Here is an 18,729-nt window from a genome sequence, read left to right as displayed (position 1 = left end):
TAGCTCTTTCATTTCTTTGTACAGGTTCAGGATTTAGATGCACAAAGAAGCATTTTTTTTTTTAATTTTGGAAAAGAAGCCTGGTGTCCATGGATGCCAGACCAAAGCATATGGCCTATACTCTATTCTGTGAGAAAGCTAAAAACTTCAACTGCCCAGAAATAAAGCAAGTAAAGAGTCTACTAATGGTTGACACTGAAGTCACTTTGTTCTCAAAGAATGAATGTCTGTAAGGGGAAGTCTGTTACCAAAATCATGAACTCAGGGCAATTGAGGTGGAAGAGCAGGAAGGCAGCAGCTGATGTTGCCAGCCCTAAGGAAGGCACCATCCTTTCTCCTCTTCTTCAGTTGAGTGTAAAAGCAGCACATAGGCAAAAAGGTTGACAGGGACACCCCCAGGTCTCTGTCCTGGGGCTCCTGAAACCACCCTTTACAGTGTGTCTAATGTCTAAATGTCTCACTAGGAAGGAGAGAGCATGAGAGCCACGTGAGGTTGCTAAATGATGCAATCCTGGGGTATCTGTGGTATCATTAGCTGCGAGATTTTCTCTGTGTATCTATGTTTGTGTTCCTTAACGCTATGTGTGTTTCTAGGGAACCTTTGCTCACTGGGCTGTGCTGAAAGCTGCCTAAGATCTTGGTCAAAGGGTACACCAAAGGACTGAGTCATCACCAAGGTGATGACCCTATGGCATGAGGTCATAAATAGATGTGTCTTTGACAACATCTGGGAATTTCCTTCTTGTGTGTGCCTATGTGAAAGATTATGAGATTCCTGAAGGGGAGCATGGAGAGAGAGAGAGAGAGAGAGACAGAGAGAGACAGAGAGACAGAGACAGAGAAGAAGAGAGGGAGAGAAAGAGAGGGGGAGAGGCAGAGAGAGAAGGAGAGACAGAGACGGAGAGGCACAGACAGAGAGAGACAGAAGGAGAAAAGAGAGAAGGAGAAAGGGAAAGAGAGAGACACAGAGAGGGAGAGAGAGGGAAAGGAGGGAGAGACAAAGAGACAAAGGGGGAGAGAGAAAGGGAGAGAGAGAGAAAGAGAGAGAGCAGAGATGGAGAGGGAGAGAGAGATTGTGTTTTTGTGGTTGGGAGCGTTTGGAAATGGTCAAGTACCTGGACTGTGAGATGGAGAAAACCCTACCCCAACTCTCATATATTTCAGCATGTTCACAGTATGTTCAGGACTGAAAATGCAGGATATGACAGAAAAAGTGAGTCCTTCATTTCATAAATGAACAGTTGTCTGACATTAGCATTAGAACAAAAGGCAAGCCTTTTGCTAAAGGTGCCATTTCCTTTAAAAATTCAAATCCAGTCTGGGCCCTCACCCTTCCAGCCCATAAACTAAATATTAAAACTCACTCAACCTTGCAGCTAAGATTTTCTTTGTGAAAAGGGGAAAGGAATCCTTATGGGGTATCGTCACCTCATGACCTGGAGGCAAAAGGCTCATTTTGGCCTCTGAGGGACAGAGGGTTGAGTCAGTCTGTCTCGTACTTCTCCGTCATAAAGTTACAAAATCTCTTATTGCCATACTACCAGAGCATGTTAGTGCTCTGGAACTTGGAAAGAGAGGGCTGATGATTTCTTTATAGCTGCCTTCCACCCTAATGGCTTAGACTCAAAAAGGTGGCATGGCTCTGGCAAGAGGCTTACAAAAACAGAAGAAGGCCTTTCCACCAGAAATGCCCAGTAAGTCTTCCTGTCTGACCAGTGCCTGGCATGCAACAGATTTTCAATAAACATTTGATGATGATAATGGCAATGGCAATGCGAATGATGAGTAAAATAATGAAGAAATACCTTTCCGGGCTCGATTTCAAAGACGTAGAGCGGGAGGGTAGGGGCAGCGTGGCAGACCTCTTGACCACCTTCTCTGCATCGATGTACTCCATCTCACTTTTTGAACGAGGCACCGAAAAGGGGATTCTTGCTATGGGGGGAAAGAAAAGGATGACAAGATTCAGTGTGTCTCTTAGGTCCCCCAGCAAATCTGAGCAAGGAGGACAGACTTCCCCCACCCTCCACTAAGTAATTCCAGGTCACTTACAGTCTTCAGAATATGAGTATCGAGGGGAGTAGAGCTCTGAATCATCATCTGGTAAACAAAACAAAGCGTAAGTAGGTTAAAAGCTAGCAAGGTAAAAGAATCCATCTGATTTAAAAAAAAAAATTCAGCTTGCTCCCAATTGCATCCTGACATGCCAGAAAAACCAAAGCAAAAGGAAAGGGGTTTAATATCAAAAGCTTCACTACAGAAACAGGTGAGATGTTTGTAGTGTAGACACATGAGACTAGAACATCACTCCCCCAAAATCCCACTCTGAAGACTCGAGGGATGCCCTTGGCATAAGCTAAGGGGCAACTGTAACCAATACCTGAAGGATGAATGGTGAGAGCCCTTCCGCTGATTCAGTCAAATCAAGCTCCCTGTCCTGGCTATAATCCCAGGGTCAAGTAATGGGAAGTCAGGGAGTAAAAGACTCAAGAGGTACCCCTACCCACTTTTCCTTTGCTCTGCTCCCCTGTGTGACCCTAAGCATGACCTCAGTGTGGTCTTCTACCTGCCCCAATGTGCCCATGGAATTTCTGGTTCCACCTCAGGCTGATTTCATAGGACCCCATGGAGCCATGTTCATGGCTCTTGCTACACTTCTGGCTAATGTGTGTCTGAGCCAACATTAGAGAAAAGTTGAGTAAGAGGGAAAACTGGGCAATCAGTGGAAATAATTAAACCTACTGGCATTTTTTTGAGCTAGAACTAGTCCGATGGGGTGTGGCATTTCTAAGCTTCACATCCTACTAAATGCACTGATACTTCACAGAAGTGTTGTTGTAAGGAAAATGCCCAACCTGAGCATGAATAGAATTCCTGTCTGAAATGCATTCCATTCTTTATGTCTAAAAATGCCCAGAAGCCTCCTCTCTTCCCTGACAACTGTCCATCAAAATCCCACTCCTCCAAGACTCAGCTCAAATAGAAATTCTCCATTATTTCCCCTCAGTACAAATATACAAATGAATGAAAAATACATAATCTCATTAGCATGAGGGAACTCCCTGTGTGGGAACTCACTTCACCAAGACAAACAGGAAACAGTTCTGTTTAATTGTTTCAGTTATATCCATCTCTTAGTTGGGGTTTTCTTGGCAAAGATACTGGAGTGATTTGCCATTTCTTTCCCTGGCTCATTTTACAAATGAGAAAACTGAGGCAAACAGGGTTACGTGACTTGCCCAGGGTCACCCAGCTAGTAAGTGTCTGAGGCCAGATCTGAACTCAGAAAGATGGGTCTTTACTGTGCCACCTAGCTGCCCTCATTGTATAAACAGATAAATTCTAAGGAGTTAACTGAGGCTTAGATAGGTTGAATAACTTGCCCAGGGTCACATAGCTTAGTAAGTATCAGAAGCAGGATTTGAACCCAAGCCATTTTTCACCCCAAGTCTAGTTTTCTATCCACAGTACCACACTTCAAGTTATGAAACATCCAATACCACCCTCAAGTGGAATTTCTTATGCCAATGATTTATCAAAAGAGCTAATACTGATTCTGGGTATATGCTAGGTACTTGCTTGGTTCCACTGTCTATACTAGTGACTGTCTACACTAGCAATTCTTCAGCTTTTATGGAGTTACAGCCTCATATTCTGCTCTCATTTGATGTGGGCTCAACTACTCTTCTTAAGAAAGCTATAAGGATATATATTTATTTTTCTAATTAAAGTGCCATAAAAACATTACTTATTTATCGAGGATTTTATGAGTCTCTTTGGAATAACCAGAGCTGCTACATGGCTATTACAAAGACAGGATTAGGAATGAGTGGCCCATAAAAAGCATGAAGCTATCAGAAATGAGAAATGGGGTAAGTGTCAAGAGAATGCATTTGCATAATCACTCCCAGCATTAGTAAAAATGATTATGCATGTAATGATTACATTTATCTCAAGCCTTTAAATTTATTAAAATAATTTTTTTTTTTGCTGTTGCAACAATGGCATTTTCCTAATTTTTTTTTCCTAAGGTTCTAATGTCACCACCACTACTTACAGTATAGACCAGGAGAAGAAAGGGCAGGGAGAGAGAAACAAAGGCTAAGGCTTTGGGACACACACACACACACACTCTCTCTCTCTCTCTCTCTCTCTCTCTCTCTCTCTCTCTCTCTCTCTCTCTCTCTCTCTCTCTCTCTTAGGAAAATAGAAACAGATACATGCAGGGACAGAAACATTGTGACCCAGGGGAAGAAGGTAGGAAGGAGACCCAGAGGAGAATAGGAAGTTTTAGAGGGCCAGGGAGATTCTGAGAACTGTCTAATCACACATGTCCAGGCACAGAGATTGGACTGAAAGCAGGAAGATTCTTAGGAATGGCAGACTTCAGAGGATAGCAAAAGTCGAGGGCCAGGGATTCAGAGATGGGGAGGGATTTTCTTCCCCTAAAGGATTAAGAGGGAATGGACATGAGTAAAAGACCATTGAATGAGGCCCCAAAAGGGTAAGGAAGAGAGAGACTCACCACCCCTTGTCCTCTCTCCTCCCTCCTCCTGCTGCTCCAGTGAAAGTAAGAGAAAGATCCCAACTCTCACCTCTGTCCAGAAGAACAGACTAAGCCTCTTCCGCTTCCTTTGCTCAGAGCTCCTAAGGGGCTTTTTGTTAGGAGGGCAAAGGTGGCAAAGTTCTGAACAGCTCAGCATCTCCTCTGGGCTGCATTTTCTGTAGAAGGCCCAGTATATGTCCAATAGTCCACTGGGCAAATAGAAAATCTATTCTTAGAAATCCTGCAGAGCTGACAGAGGAATTTTTTAATTCAAATCTGGATATTCCTGGGAAAAATCAATCACCGATAATGTATCAAGGTGTACTTCCTATCTAGGAAAAGACAAGAAGGATTTTCTAACCCACTTCATTATGAGACAACCCTGTAATTAGCAGTAATCTCAGGTGGCCCCATATTGCCTTCATTCCCTATTGTTATACCCCTAGTGTTAGGCAGGGGAAGAAATGGGGTGGAAGGAGATGTTGGGGAGGAGAAACACCACAAAACAAAATAAACAAACTCTCTAGGTCACCACTCATTTGGATAGGCTCCCATAGGAGACCATGGCCTAGATAAGGGATGACAATGAATGTGAGCTTGCCTTGACTAATAAAGGGTAGGAACAATACTCTTAAAATGTTAAACTGACAGCATACCTTCCATTTAGCATCCTATGCCGAGCTCTCATTATGTTATGGAAGTGACTATGTTCTTGAAGGGTGAGAAAAGTTTTAGTGAATGAGTGGGCGATTCAGTGGAAAGGGTGCTAGATTTGGAGTTAGAGAACCTGGGTTTGAATTGATAATCATTTAAGATCGACTGAGCCCCAATAAGGGCCAAAAACCTGAATTAATCTTTTCTTCCTGAGTGAACTGAGAAAGCCCTGCTTCCCCTGTCAACAGCTAAAGCTGATGAAGAGCATTCTTCTGTCTGTGACTACCAGGGCCTTTAACCCAGACACTCACCACCTTGAATAATGGGACTTTTCTTATCTTGATATTCTATGGTGGTAAAGGAAACACAGGTATCCTGGCTCTGACATTTGCCTATCAGTTAACACAGACATCCTGAGTCAGGGTTTAAATATCCTGCTAAAATTGCTTGATTCAGTTGGAGTTAAAGCTCTGCCTCCATGTAATATGCTACATGCTGCTAACTTATGGGAATAAAATAATATGAATTTACTTATCACCCAGCTTGTTGTCTCTTTAACCAACTTTCAGGTCAACAGAGTACTGGTCAGTCACTCAGCCTCTCTCAATGAATGGAATGGAGAGGTAGACCTATATGATCTCAAAGGTTTTCCAGCTCTAGTACCTAAAATTCTATGATCCTGAACATGGGCCTTGAGGATATAAACTGACAACCAAGTTAAGAGGGGCTCATCTTCATGCTGACCACCAGGGGACGAATCACTTCTGGTCCTGACTTTGAAGGAGTCAGGCTTGATATTGGTGGGTATGCCCAGATGGAGGATATCATGGATCTGAAGCACGGAAAGGGTATTGACAGAAGATCTTTTCAAGTCAAGTCATTCATAGAAGTTCATAATGTCTTCTGATGCTCCCAAAGTCACTGATTTAGCTTTGTTGTTTTTGAATAATTTAGCTGTTTATATGTGGGGAGATAGCATGGGAGATAAGAGTGCTGGACTGGGAATCAGAAAGACATGAGTTCAGATACTAACTACGACTTAAGCTGGGTGGCCTTGGGTAAGATGCTCCCTCAGTCTCAATTTCTTTATCTGTAAAATGGAGATAATAATAGCACCTGTGTCGATAGGTCATTGTAGAGATCAAATGGGATGATATATGTCAAGCACTTTGTAATCCTTAAAGGGTTAAATTAATGCTAGCTATTAATAATATCTCAAAGGAAGCCATTTAGAGATGCAAATACAGGCCTCATATAATGGAATAAATTAGTTATAGTAAAATTATTATACTAATAATTTGTTATAACATCACACTATATTATGATGTTATTATTACAGCATAATAATAATAGCTCACATTTATGTAGCTCTTTCAAGGCCTTCAAAGCGCTTTAGGATAGGCAGCACAGAGCAATGGAGTAGAGGGCTGGCTCGACTCTAAGCAAGTCATTTAACATCTCATTAGAGTAGGTGCCTATTTGCACTGGTCAAGGAAGTTACCTTCCAGAATTCTCCATATTGAAAAAAACCACCAGTAAAGTTCCCCCAAAATATGCCTTATATACATTACCTCACTTGAGCCTCACAAAACACACACAGACACACACACACACCCCTACCTTGTAAGGTAGATGTAGTATGATTCCCATTTTATAGATGAGGAAACTGAGGCAACTGAAGTTTAGGGAAGCTAAATTGTGATTGGGCCATGACCACAAAGCTAGTAAATGTCCAAGGTGGGATTTAAACCTAAGTCTTTCTGATCCCCAGTCTTCATGTTTTTATTCATTGCTTTTACATTGACTTTCATAACAAAATGGGTGCATTCTACTGATAAAAATGCTGTTTGCTAAGAGGTAATAAATGCTTATTCAGTAATGAGATTATTCTAGATTTGGATGGCACCTAATTTAGAAATGAGTTAGTCCAACCTCATTTTACAAATGAGAAAACTGAGGTATAAGGGATGCCCTGACTAAATTCACACAGATACTAAGAACCAGAATTTAAACCCAGTTGCCTATGAAATCTGTCTAATGTACCATTTATTGTGCAATTGTTCAGTTGTGTCCAATTCTTCATGACCCCATTTGGGGTTTTCTTGGCAGAGATACTGGAGTGGTTTGCCATTTCCTTCTCCAGTTCATTTTATAGATGAGGAAACTGAGGCAAACAGGGTTAAGTGACTTGCCCAGGGTCACACAACTAGTAAGTGTCTGAGACTGGATTTGAACTCAGGAAGATGACTCCAGGCCCAGCACTCTATCCATTATGCCACATAGCTACATAATTTCTTTGTAAGGAGCTGTGCCTATGAACTAATTAGAGTCCATTCCAGACATCACCTTTGTTAGATAATGTTTTTCTCACCATCCACATACTCTAATAAGCCTGACTGAAATCATGACCTCTGTAATTGCGGTCTCTTGGGCCTTCTCCCCAATTCTCATCCTTCTTTTTGTAACCCTTGACTCTGCTGATCACCCTGTTCTCCCCATACTCTCTTCACTCTCGGTTTTTGGGACCCTGCTCTGCCCTAGCTCTTCTCCCACCAGTCTGAATGCTCCTTCTCAGTCTCTTTTCCTGGATATTCCATTCAGGTCATGCCTCCTAACTGTGGGTGTCCCACAGGACTCTGTCCTGGGCCCTCTTCTCTTTTCCTTCTACACTCCATCACTCAGTAATTTCATCAGCTCCCATGGCTTCAATGATCATCTCAATGCTGATGATTTTCTAACCTGCTTATCCAGCTTTCACCTTTCCACTGACCTCCAGTGTTGTAACTCCAAATGCCTTTTAGACATCTCAAACTGGAGGTACCACAGACATTTTAAACTCAATCTGTCCAAAACCAAACCCATTATCTTTCCCCCTAAACCCTGCCCTCTTCCAAGCTTTTCTTATTGGTGAAGGCATCTGCATCCTCTCAGTCACCCAGGCTTGCAAACTAGGTGTCATCCTTGACCCCCTAACTCTTTCTCACTCTCTATCAGCCAATCTGTTGCCAAGGATTTTACGTTTGTGATATATCTCATATACCTCCCCTTCTCTCCTCTGACACTGCCAGTTTCCTGGTGCAGGGCCTTATCATCTTGACTTCTTCTCCCACCCCTAAGTCTCTCCTCACTCCCCTAAGTGCCAAAGTCATTTTCTAGTGTGCAATTTTGATGACATCACCCCCTTACTCAATAAACTCCAGTGACTCCCTATCAACTCCAGAATTAAATATAAAATTCAATTGTTCAAAGTCTTTTACACCCTGCTTCTCCCCCTCAAGTCTTCTTACACCTAACACCTCCTCCATTATCTGTGATGCCATGACACTGGCCTCCTGGCCATTCCTTGCACAAGATGCTCCCTCTCTCTACGTGGGCATTTTCCCTGTCTGTCCCCCAGACCTGGAATGCTCTCTCTCCTCATCTCTGTCTCCTGGCTTCCTTCAAGTCCACTTTCTCAATCCCCCTGTGTCCTAATGTCTTTCCCTCAATTGAATATCTCCAATTTAATCCTGTAGAGAGCTTATTTGTACATAGCTGTCTGCATGTTTCTCCCCCATTAGACTGTGAGCTCCCTGAGGGCAGGGACAATATTTTGCCTTTCTTTGTATGCCCAGAACTTAGTATAGTGGCCAGCACAATGTTGATGTTGTTGCCTCAGATACTAGCTGTGTGACCCTGGGCAAGTCACTTAACTGATTACTTCAGTTTCCTCATCTGTAAAATGAGCTGGAGAAGGAAAGGGCAAACCATTCCAGTATCTTTGCCAAGAAGGCACAGTGGCTTACACATAGTTGGCATTTTAAAGAAATTTTTAGGGGCAGGTAGGTGGCACGGTGGATAGAGCACCGGCCCTGAAGTCAGGAGGACCTGAGTTCAAATTTGACCTCAGACCAAACACTTGACACTTACTAGCTGTGTGATCCCGGGCAAGTCACTTAACCCCAATTGCCTAAAAATTTTTTTAAAAAAATTTTTAAAAAATAATAAATTTTTATTGACTGACCAATCTTCAGAGAATGTCTTAGCCTCAGTTTCTTCATCTGTTAAATGAGAGCTTCAAACTAAATGAGACTGGAGGTCACTCCCAGCTCTATGTCCTATAAATCGAGGCTGTAGCATGAAGAGGATTGGACAAGATGAACTCTAGCATTCTCTGAATCTCTGAATGGAATCTGTCTGCCACAGGTTACCAGCAACGTGTTAAGGACCACAAAAGTAAAGTGAGTGGATCTCAAGATGAAAGTAAAATCAGTTGCAAAATGTTAACTTTAAGATGATGTTCTAAAGCTTCTAAAAGAAGCTCTATAGGTAAAAGAAAAGGTTTGGGGTTTTTTTTAAGTGTTATTTTTCAGGCAGTTCTGCTCCCAACCCTCACACTGCACCAGGATTCTTAGGACCAAAGGAATATTTTGTTTGTTTGTTTGTTTTTGGTGACACAGTCTTCCTTCAGTTAACAGGGAAGAGACAAGAATACGGCCTATCTCAAAATACCTCATCACCAAACAGGTGCCAAGAACTGGCAGGTGACAGATTCAAGTGATTACTTCAATACACACACTTCTTAAAAGAAGAGGAGATTTAAAACTTCATTAACTCAGGCTTCCCTAAATCTAATTAGATTTTACTCAAGCTAGGCTGAAGCTTACTTTTGTATCTAGGAAAAGTAGAACCAACTTACTTAGAATAAACTTTTCAAGCTATTTGGGAATAAAAAGGTTAGTTACAAACAGCATCATTGTAATGTAAATTCAGGCCAACCTAGGGTTGGTGGGGCTTTGATATGCTAATCACAAATAATTCTGATCCACTCATTCAATAGTGCCCTTGGATTCCAGTTTCAGCATATAAGATACCTTCTCCACTCCAGGGAGACAGGTTCTAGAGTTCTCTAACAGGGCTTTTTGTTTACAGGCCTAAAATGCTTTGACCCTAGGTTAGCAGTAACAACTGAGGAAAAGCATGTTCACCAGACCTAAGGAAGCCATTCTACCCTTATTGGATTTTGTCACAACTCCCAGATAATGCCTGAAACCACAGATCATTAATACGGAAACCCAGAGGTGGGAGCCTGAATATCTGGAAATAATAAAATAGCATTTCTTAAAAACAACCCATAAATCAAACAGGAAGGACATTAGGTGGCACAGGGCTAGAGTCCTTGGCCTAGAATCAGGAAGACTCATCTTCCTGAGTTTAAATCTGGCCTCAGACACTTATCAGCTGGGTGACCCTGGGCAAGTCACTGAATCCTGTTTGCCTCAGTTTCCTCATCTGTAAAATGAGCTGGAGAATGAAATGCCAAACCACTCCAGTATCTCTGCCAAGAAAACCCCAAATGACATCAGAAAGAGTTGGACACAACTGAAACAACTGAACAACAAAGAATTTAAACAGGCCTTTCCAAATTAGGGAGGTCTCATTGGACATACTTTTCAGCAAGTCTGATACTGGATTCCTAGCCAGATGGATGTCTGTCCTGGGCTTAGAGAGTTCTCCAGGGAAGTATATTTCCCAAAAGCTTGTTCTAAAAGTCCAACAATGTTTACTGGTGGAACATTTTTATATCTAAATCCTTATTTCTTACCTGGCTGTATTACTCTGGGACATCTCTGATCTTTCTGCCATTCCCCAGGAAGACCACTATTGGGAAAACCTCATCCCCTTGCAAGATGATCCCATCAGCCTCAGAACTCCCCCTCATCAGCACCCTCTGCCTCTCTGGAGGATGGAGCCACAAATGCCCAAACCTCCATTTAGGGAGGGAACTCAGCTCAGAATACCTTCTCATTTCTCAGCTGGGACCTCTGTGATTCCTTCATTTCTCTCTGATTTCTCCATCATGCCCTGGAGCTGTCAGTTCCTAGAGTACAGAGACTGTCTTTTTTCCATTATTTCTATCCCCAGTGCTTTAGCCCAGTGCCTTGCACACAGTAGGCATTGAATAAATGTTTGATTATTATTGATTATTGACTGTATCTTTTCTGCTGTGATATAACCTACTTTTTCCTGTTTAATTTTTGGTAGAAATAACTATTTCACTTTCTTTAGAAAAGTAACCTATGTTTATATGGGAGAAGTTGTCCCCTTCCCTAGGCTAAGTGACAGTTCCCTCAGCCTTTCCTTCCTAAAGCCTATTTCATGCCTATTCCTGAGGTTTTCTGGAGACGGTGTCTGATATCAGAAAACTCAAATGGACACTTTATACATCCTCTGAACCACTGTTTTCAGGCAAACTGGGCTACCATCAGAGGACTAGCAATCCACTACAAATGGCAAAGGGACCTTCAAGGCCTCCAGCCAATACCCTTTCTTATTCAATCTTTTAATCTTTTCTTGTTATTCTCACTGGAATCTCTTCAGATTCTCTCCATCTTGCTCAAGCTGTGGTGCCCCAAACTGAGCATCCAGCTTTAACAAAAACTAACACTTAGAGAGGTACCTGGCACAAAGCATGCTGTGGGCTGGGGTGGAGCATGTGTGAATGAATGAATGAATGAATGAATGAATGAATGAATGAATGAACTCGATCCATTCAATTAAGAGTATAGAGAGAGGATTATCTGGGATGGTTAGCTCCACTGGGTCAAATATGATACTGAAGTTGAAATAAAGGGATCCATGTCCATCTAATGGGAACATTAAAAACAGCAAAACAAAAAGACCCCTGTTCTTTGGTCATGTACATCTCAGCCCAAGTCACCCAAGGCATTCCTCGGGATGTTGATTCCTAGGGGTGGCACCAGAAAGAACATCCCTCACCCAAGAGGAGAACATCCTTCTCTGGTATATGCCCCTTATAACCCTTCCTTTATAAAACAGGACTCTCTAGCACACAGTGCTCACCCCAAGAGTAAGTTAAGTCCTTATGTATGTTTACACACTCAGAATTGGATGGAAAACCAACAGATTTAATCCAGCTTGCACTTCACCAAAAATCCCCTCTGCAATATCTCCCACATGTGGCCATCCAGGCCTCAGGTGAAGATCTCCAATGAGGGAGATGCCTAACACTTCAACACCCTCCTCCAGGCAGCTGCTTTTGAAATTCCCTATCACAAATATATCTACATCAAATATATCAATATATCTATATCTCTATGTCTACACCTATATGTCACAAATATCCTTGTCACAGAAATACCACAAAGGAACCTGTTCTGACACCAATCCCAGAAGCCTTACTAAAAGTCACATCCTTCATCCTCTCGATCACCACTCCAATATCTTCCCACCTTGGTAGATACCTCCACCCTTGAGACTCTTCCTCTGATTGGTAAGTGTTTAACTAGAACTGCCACTTTCAGGAAGGACTCAGGATGGCTAGCCATTATCCTCTTCCTCTCCTAACTTTGCTCCTCAATCTCTAGACTTCTCCACTTTGCCCCTACATGAATACCACTATTTGCCACCCCCCCCACACACACTTTTCAGTTCCCTTTTATGTACTATCTTTCCTCATTAGCACACAAGCTCCTTGACTGCAGGGGGCTGCCTTTCTTTTTGTTTTGTTTTGTTTTTGTTTGTTTGTTTGTTTTTGGTCAGGCAATTGAGGTTAAGTGATTTGCCCAGGGTCACACAGCTAGTGAGTATCAAGTGTCTAAGGCTAGATTTGAACTCAGGTCCTCCTGACTCCGCGGCCAAAGCCATGGGACACCCAGCTGCCCTGTTGCCTTTCTTTTTGCTTTTATTTGTATTCCCAGTGCTTTGCATAGTGTCTAGCACATAGTAAATACATGTAAATATATAAATTAATATAAGCTTCATCTTGGAAAAGTCCTTCCAGATCCAAGAATCTCCTATTATAACCCCAGAAAATTTATTTTATGCATTTAAAAACATTATTCTGAGAAGGCACCTAAAGGCTTCACCAGATTGTCACAATCCAAAAAAACTTTAAAAACTGGTGCTTTAAAAACAAACGTGTAGAGGCAGCTAGGTGGCGCGGTGAATAGAGCACCGGCCCTGGATTCAGGAGGACCTGAGTTCAAATCCAACCTTAGACATATAACACTTACTAGCTGTGTGACCCTGGGCAGGTCACTTACGTCCCACTGCCAGACCAAAAAACAAAACAAAACAAATGTGTGCTCTCATCAGCTTCTATCTAGTTCAACAAAATCACACATATCCCTGTCAAATAGTAAGCATGCAGTAAATACTCAATCTATCTATGTATCCATCTATCTATCTATCTATCTATCTATCTATCTATCTATCTATCTATTCATCTATCTATCTATCTATCTATCTATCTATCTATCTATCTATCTATCTATCTATCTATCTATCTATCTATCTTCCATACTAGTGGAAATCCTTACTCATGGGATACCATCCCCCAACATAATGGACACCTTAGCCCTTGGCAGGTTTCCTTACTCCTCAACCAAGTATATACATCTATCTGGGACATCCCCTATAACATGTCTCCTACTTCCAAGTACTGGCCCTTTGGAATTCCATACTCAACTTCTTTCCATCTTCCAGAAATTTTTAATATAAATGAAATCAGGTTAAGAAAAACATCAAGGGAAACCTACGAGTGGATAGAATGCCTGATGGGTTCTTTTCAAGGATGGGGAGAAGAAGCCCCATCTCCTTTACTTTGGTGCTGGTGGACTACAAAATCCTCAGGTCTTCTTCAAGCCACTTGTCTCTTTTCCTTCCTTAGATGCTGCCTCCATCTTATGATGAAAAATGTTATCCAGCTCCAGAGAAAAAACTGATAGAGTCAATGCAGATGGAAGCATACATCTTTAACTTTATTTTTTGTTTGTTTTTGGTCTGTGTTTTCTTTCACAACATGACCAATATGGAAATATTTTACATGACTGCACATGTATAACCTATGTCAAATTGTTTCCCTTCTTGATGAGGGGGGAGGAGGGGAGGGAAGAAGGCAGGAAGAGAATCTGGAATGCAAAGTTTTAAGGAAGGAATGTTTAAAATTGTTTTTATACATAATTGGGGAAAAATAAAATATCAAATTTAAAAAAAAAAAGATGGTACCTCCATGACTCACTTCCCAGCCACTCCCAAAGTCCCTGGCCTTGGGGTGATGGCCCCAATTCACCGTCCCCTGAGAATAGCTTTATCATCCCAGATGTTCCAGGCATCCTTTGTTAGACTACACAGCCTACCACATTAAAGGAACCAGATTAAAAACACAATCTAGGAAAATACTTGGTTACAAAGTCAGAGAGCAAGGAGAGTATGCCACAAAAACAAAAGGTTCAAAGAGAAGCAAATCATCGGGATAGAGTCCCTTAGCAACCGGGAAAAGCCCGGAGAGAGAAATGAAAGGCACACCACTGGCACAAAAAGAGGCACAGGATTTTTCTTTAATTACCTTCTGACTTAGGACTAGGAGTAGATGCAGGAAACTGGTAGGTAGGAGAGTAAGGATTGTCTTCTGTAGCAGAGAAAAGCAGCGGATTTTTGAGATTACCCACTAAGAAGGAGAGAGACTGACAATCCCCCTGTTGGCTGTTTCAAGTAACTTTGTTATCTCTTTTAGTGTTATTAGAACACATGGGCATCACACTTAAAAACAGGTTAAGAAGTTAGAAAGGATTCAGTCATCTTAGAGATCATATCATGCAGATGAGTGAAATGAAATTTTTTGTCAACAGAAAAAGACTAAAAAAAAAATCAATTCTAAATGCCAAATCTTATTTCTAAAAATAATAAATAAATAAATAAAGCCCAGAACTCTAAGAATTAATATAAGGAGCAGCAAACAGATAAGCTTATGTCTAAGCTTATGGTACCTTCAGGTTTTTGCTGGATTTCAGGAAGTTCAGGGAATTTGTAGGTGGGGAAATAAGGGTTTTCTTCAGGAGTGTCTACAGAGAGTTGCAAGTTTTAGAAAAAGAATAGAGGAAGAAAATGAGCGGCTGAGAATCCATATGTATACAGTTCAGAAAGATTCCTAGAATTGAGGAACATACTGTATTTCAGTTAGTAAGAGCCGAAGAATCCTAAGTGCTCTTGGGGGAAAAATATTCAGTCCATTTGTCTGAATTATGGATATGCCCAAAGAGATGGAGAGAGAAATTCCAGCTCCCATTATTAGCCAAGCACCATTTCTAGCTTTTGCTGCTTCTCTAGGTTTCAAAATATTACCCCAAGTAAATGATAGGTAATGAAAGGGTTTAACATACAAACATACTTACATCATAGCATATTTCACAAAGACATTCACTTTATAAATAAGGCAAATGACCAGATTCCCAACTTGCCAAAGCTTGGATAGATCACTATTGCCTAGGGCAGAGAGGGTGCTTTGTTCAGAGCCTCTCATTTTGGGCTGAGTTAACAGCACAGGGAATCAAAGAATCCCATTGGGATGGGTGCACTGCCATCCAACACTCCATGGATTTCGTGCCCCTGTGATTCTGCATCTGGGCAGTGGCACTGCCAGGATGTAAGCAGAGATGTAAGTTAGGACTGAAGCCAAGAGGCCATGACCACACCCACTGGTCTGCCTAAAGTGGCAGTGCCACTGGACTAGAAGTCCAGGGAACAAAAAGTGACTTTGCTAATTGCTAAGGGATCTATTTACTTACACGATCAATTCTCATGAACGGGCATCCTGATAGGTAGAAATAGAGGGTGTCCCAAAAGTCTTAGTGCTGTTTAAAGCTTATCGAAGCTTAAAACTGCAGCAAGACTTTTGGGACATCCTATATAGCAAAATTAAAGTACACTTGAGTTTGCTTTTAATATTGTATTTGCTAGTTGTTAATACAGTGGCTCTCATAAGCAGATTATTTCAAGGTCGTACAGAAAATATTAATTTGAGATCTAGTTCTTATATGCACTATCTACAGAAAAGCTTACTTGGTGTCCTACAACGCTGTCACTGTCAGAGGTACGGACTTGACTTAGCTACATGGAGGAGGAATGTAGGACGGCCAGCCTTTGGAAGAACCCACATTCCCTCCCACTGGGAAAGAAAAAGCATTCCAGCCAGTCATCTTTTTAAGAACACATGAGAAAATATGGCAAAGATTTGGAAAGGTTCTGCATATGGCACCATGCTGGGGTTCTCTCAGCAGGCTGGCTATCTATCAGTCAGCATTTCAGGGTGTGATTAGAGTTGGAAGTGGACCTTCTCCAACTGGAGCGTGCTCCCAGTGTGAGCGAGTGTATTCTGGTGTGGGAACTCAAGTCTGGTTCTGGAGGCAATTTGCCAAGAACCATTGTCCAGCCTGAGATAATTATAATTAAGAATACTGGTGGCAATTATACCAACTTTCATCTGTATCATGCTTTCTGAAGCACTTGGTCACAAATTCAAACATAGGTTCCCCAAGAGGGACAGTGGGCAGCATACTAGACTCGGAGTAAATAAGAATGGGGGTTCAAAATCCCTAACTTTGTGAATCCAGGTAACTCACTTAACCTCTCTGAGCCTCAGTTTCCCCATCTGAAAAGAAGGGTTATGATACTGAGTGTCCCAAAAGTCTTAGTGCAGTGTTAAGGTATTAAAACTTAAAATTGCATTAAGGTTTTGGGGACACTTGGTCCTTGCAGTGCTTACCTCCCAGGGTTATTGTGAGGCTCAAACAAGAGGCCAAAGCACTTGGTATGCTTTAAAACCCCATATGAATATGAATAGGGACTAGACCTATGATTTCATTAACATAGGGAATTCCAGATAAAGGAAATTTTCTCTACCAAAGCAGTTTGGTATCTCCTCTGCCATTTATAGTCATCAGTGAATGTCTAAGAACATCAGATGAATTGTCTGAAGGTCACACAGTCAAATATAATATTTGTTCGTGTCAAGGCAACACTTGAACTCAGATCTTCCTGGCTCCAAGGTCAGCTCTCTAAGCCATCATATTATATTGTCTCAAACTATATAAATGATGGTTATTATTATTATTGTCATTGTTGAGTAACTAGGATAGGAAACAGAGAAGTTAAACACCTCTGCTTTAGTGACTGAGCCAGGACAAAAACCAAGGTATTGTTTCCCCACTTCTATCCCCATGGCCATCTCTGGCTGACACACTGGAAGAGCACACAGAACAGGAGGTCACAGAGCTTAGCTTCCCACCACCAGGTGTGTGTCGGAGGCTGGTGCATAAGCTTAGACTTTGCTCATCAAAACCTGCATCCCACAAGTGACTAAGAAAAAGGACTTTACTGCAGAACTCCAAACTTCAAGTCTGAGGCAGTTACACGAATGACCTTTCTCTCCAGCTCTTTGCGATGTTGGAATGCACCATGGCAAAGAGATGCTTAACACAGCACCTACTTCTAGCCTCTGGACAAATGCGAGTCTAAACCCTAATCATTACAATCATAATGTTGACAGAGAGATTCACCAAATTAAAACCAATACCTCTGTTAAGTTTGTGGATCTGTTTGAACATCGTCTTATACCAGTCTTTGGATCTCTCAGTGTTCTAGATGAAAAAAAAGAAAGAAAGAAAAAAAGAAATAATATAATCAAAATCTTATGGCTAGAACTTTTTTGATTATTACAGAAATAAAAACCACATAGGCTACTACAAAGTAAGCTGAAATATGTGATGACAAAGTCAAATCCATCTAAATTGCTTTTCTTAGCTTGATGATTTACAGTTAGACCTCTATTTTGATTTATTTTTTTATCTCGGATTTTCAATAGAAACTAAAATATCATTCACAAAAAGGTAAAACTCTTCCTTGTCAATGCTTATACCTTTAATTTCTTTCTTGTCTTATTGCTATAGCTACATTTCTAGATCTATGATTGTTAAGGAATGTTAAGGGGTCCCTTGAACTTGTCTTTTTGAGTTGCCATATTTTTCATAAACACTGCACTCAGAGCATGCAGGAGACCCTGTTGTGTCAAGGAAGAAGCCCCGTGTTAATCATAACAGCAATAATAGCTCATATTTATACAGTACTTTAAGGCTGTTCAAAGCACTTTACAAATATTGTCTCATTTTATCCTTCCAACAATCCTGGGAGGTAGCTCCTATTATTCCCTACATTTCACAATTAAGGAGACTGAGGCAGACAGAGGTTGAATGAATTTCCTTGGGTCACATGGTTAGTAAGTATGAGTCAATTCTTTGTCACTCCAAATCCAGAAGTCTATTTACTGAACCACAATTAACATCAACACTACCCCCAAAAACCAAAGTTAGCACTAGAGCAAGATATCATGGAGAATAAGCTCCCAAAAGGAAAAGAAGAACAATTAGGGGTCAGCATGATAGTTGTCTCTTGACAGACTGCAGTGTGGAAGAGCAATGACTCTTCTTCTATTTAGCACAAGAAGGAGGATCTAAGAATTATGGGGTAGCAACTATTGTTCACAGGCACATTTAAACCTGGTACCAAGAAAAACTTCCTAACAATTTGGTGTCACTATACGTATCCATCTATCTGGGGAAATTCTTCCAATTCCATGAATCCTTCCTTGATCGTCCCAGTCAAAATTTATCATTTTTCTTCCTTAGAACTTTCAGAATATTTTTTATTCTGAATACTCCCTGTTGTATATACTCAATACATCCTATTTTTGT

At 41.3% G+C, this 18,729-nt stretch overlaps 1 protein-coding gene across 50 annotated transcripts in view; it reads right to left on the bottom strand.

Moving 5' to 3' along the window:
- Positions 1-18,729, bottom strand: part of SORBS1 (sorbin and SH3 domain containing 1) — a 306,881-nt gene that overhangs the window by 71,888 nt on the left and 216,264 nt on the right. For 37 of the 50 annotated variants that reach the window (XM_078150965.1, XM_020996940.2, XM_020996923.2 and 34 more), the window contains 5 exons: positions 17,556-17,619; positions 14,971-15,045; positions 14,550-14,612; positions 2,053-2,100; positions 1,806-1,935 (listed from right to left, as the gene is read on the bottom strand). In XM_078150965.1, coding sequence (XP_078007091.1) covers positions 1,806-1,935; positions 2,053-2,100; positions 14,550-14,612; positions 14,971-15,045; positions 17,556-17,619 — 380 coding nt within the window. The remainder of the gene's footprint in view (positions 1-1,805; positions 1,936-2,052; positions 2,101-14,549; positions 14,613-14,970; positions 15,046-17,555; positions 17,620-18,729) is intronic. The other 13 variants (XM_078150952.1, XM_078150969.1, XM_078150982.1 and 10 more) reach the window with 2 other exon arrangements.

The sequence above is a fragment of the Phascolarctos cinereus genome, unplaced genomic scaffold, assembly GCF_003287225.1.
Source record: "Phascolarctos cinereus isolate Bilbo 61053 unplaced genomic scaffold, phaCin_HiC Scaffold_3;HRSCAF=262, whole genome shotgun sequence".
NCBI classification, from domain to species: domain Eukaryota; kingdom Metazoa; phylum Chordata; class Mammalia; order Diprotodontia; family Phascolarctidae; genus Phascolarctos; species Phascolarctos cinereus.
This window is presented reverse-complemented; position numbering and strand designations above follow the sequence as displayed.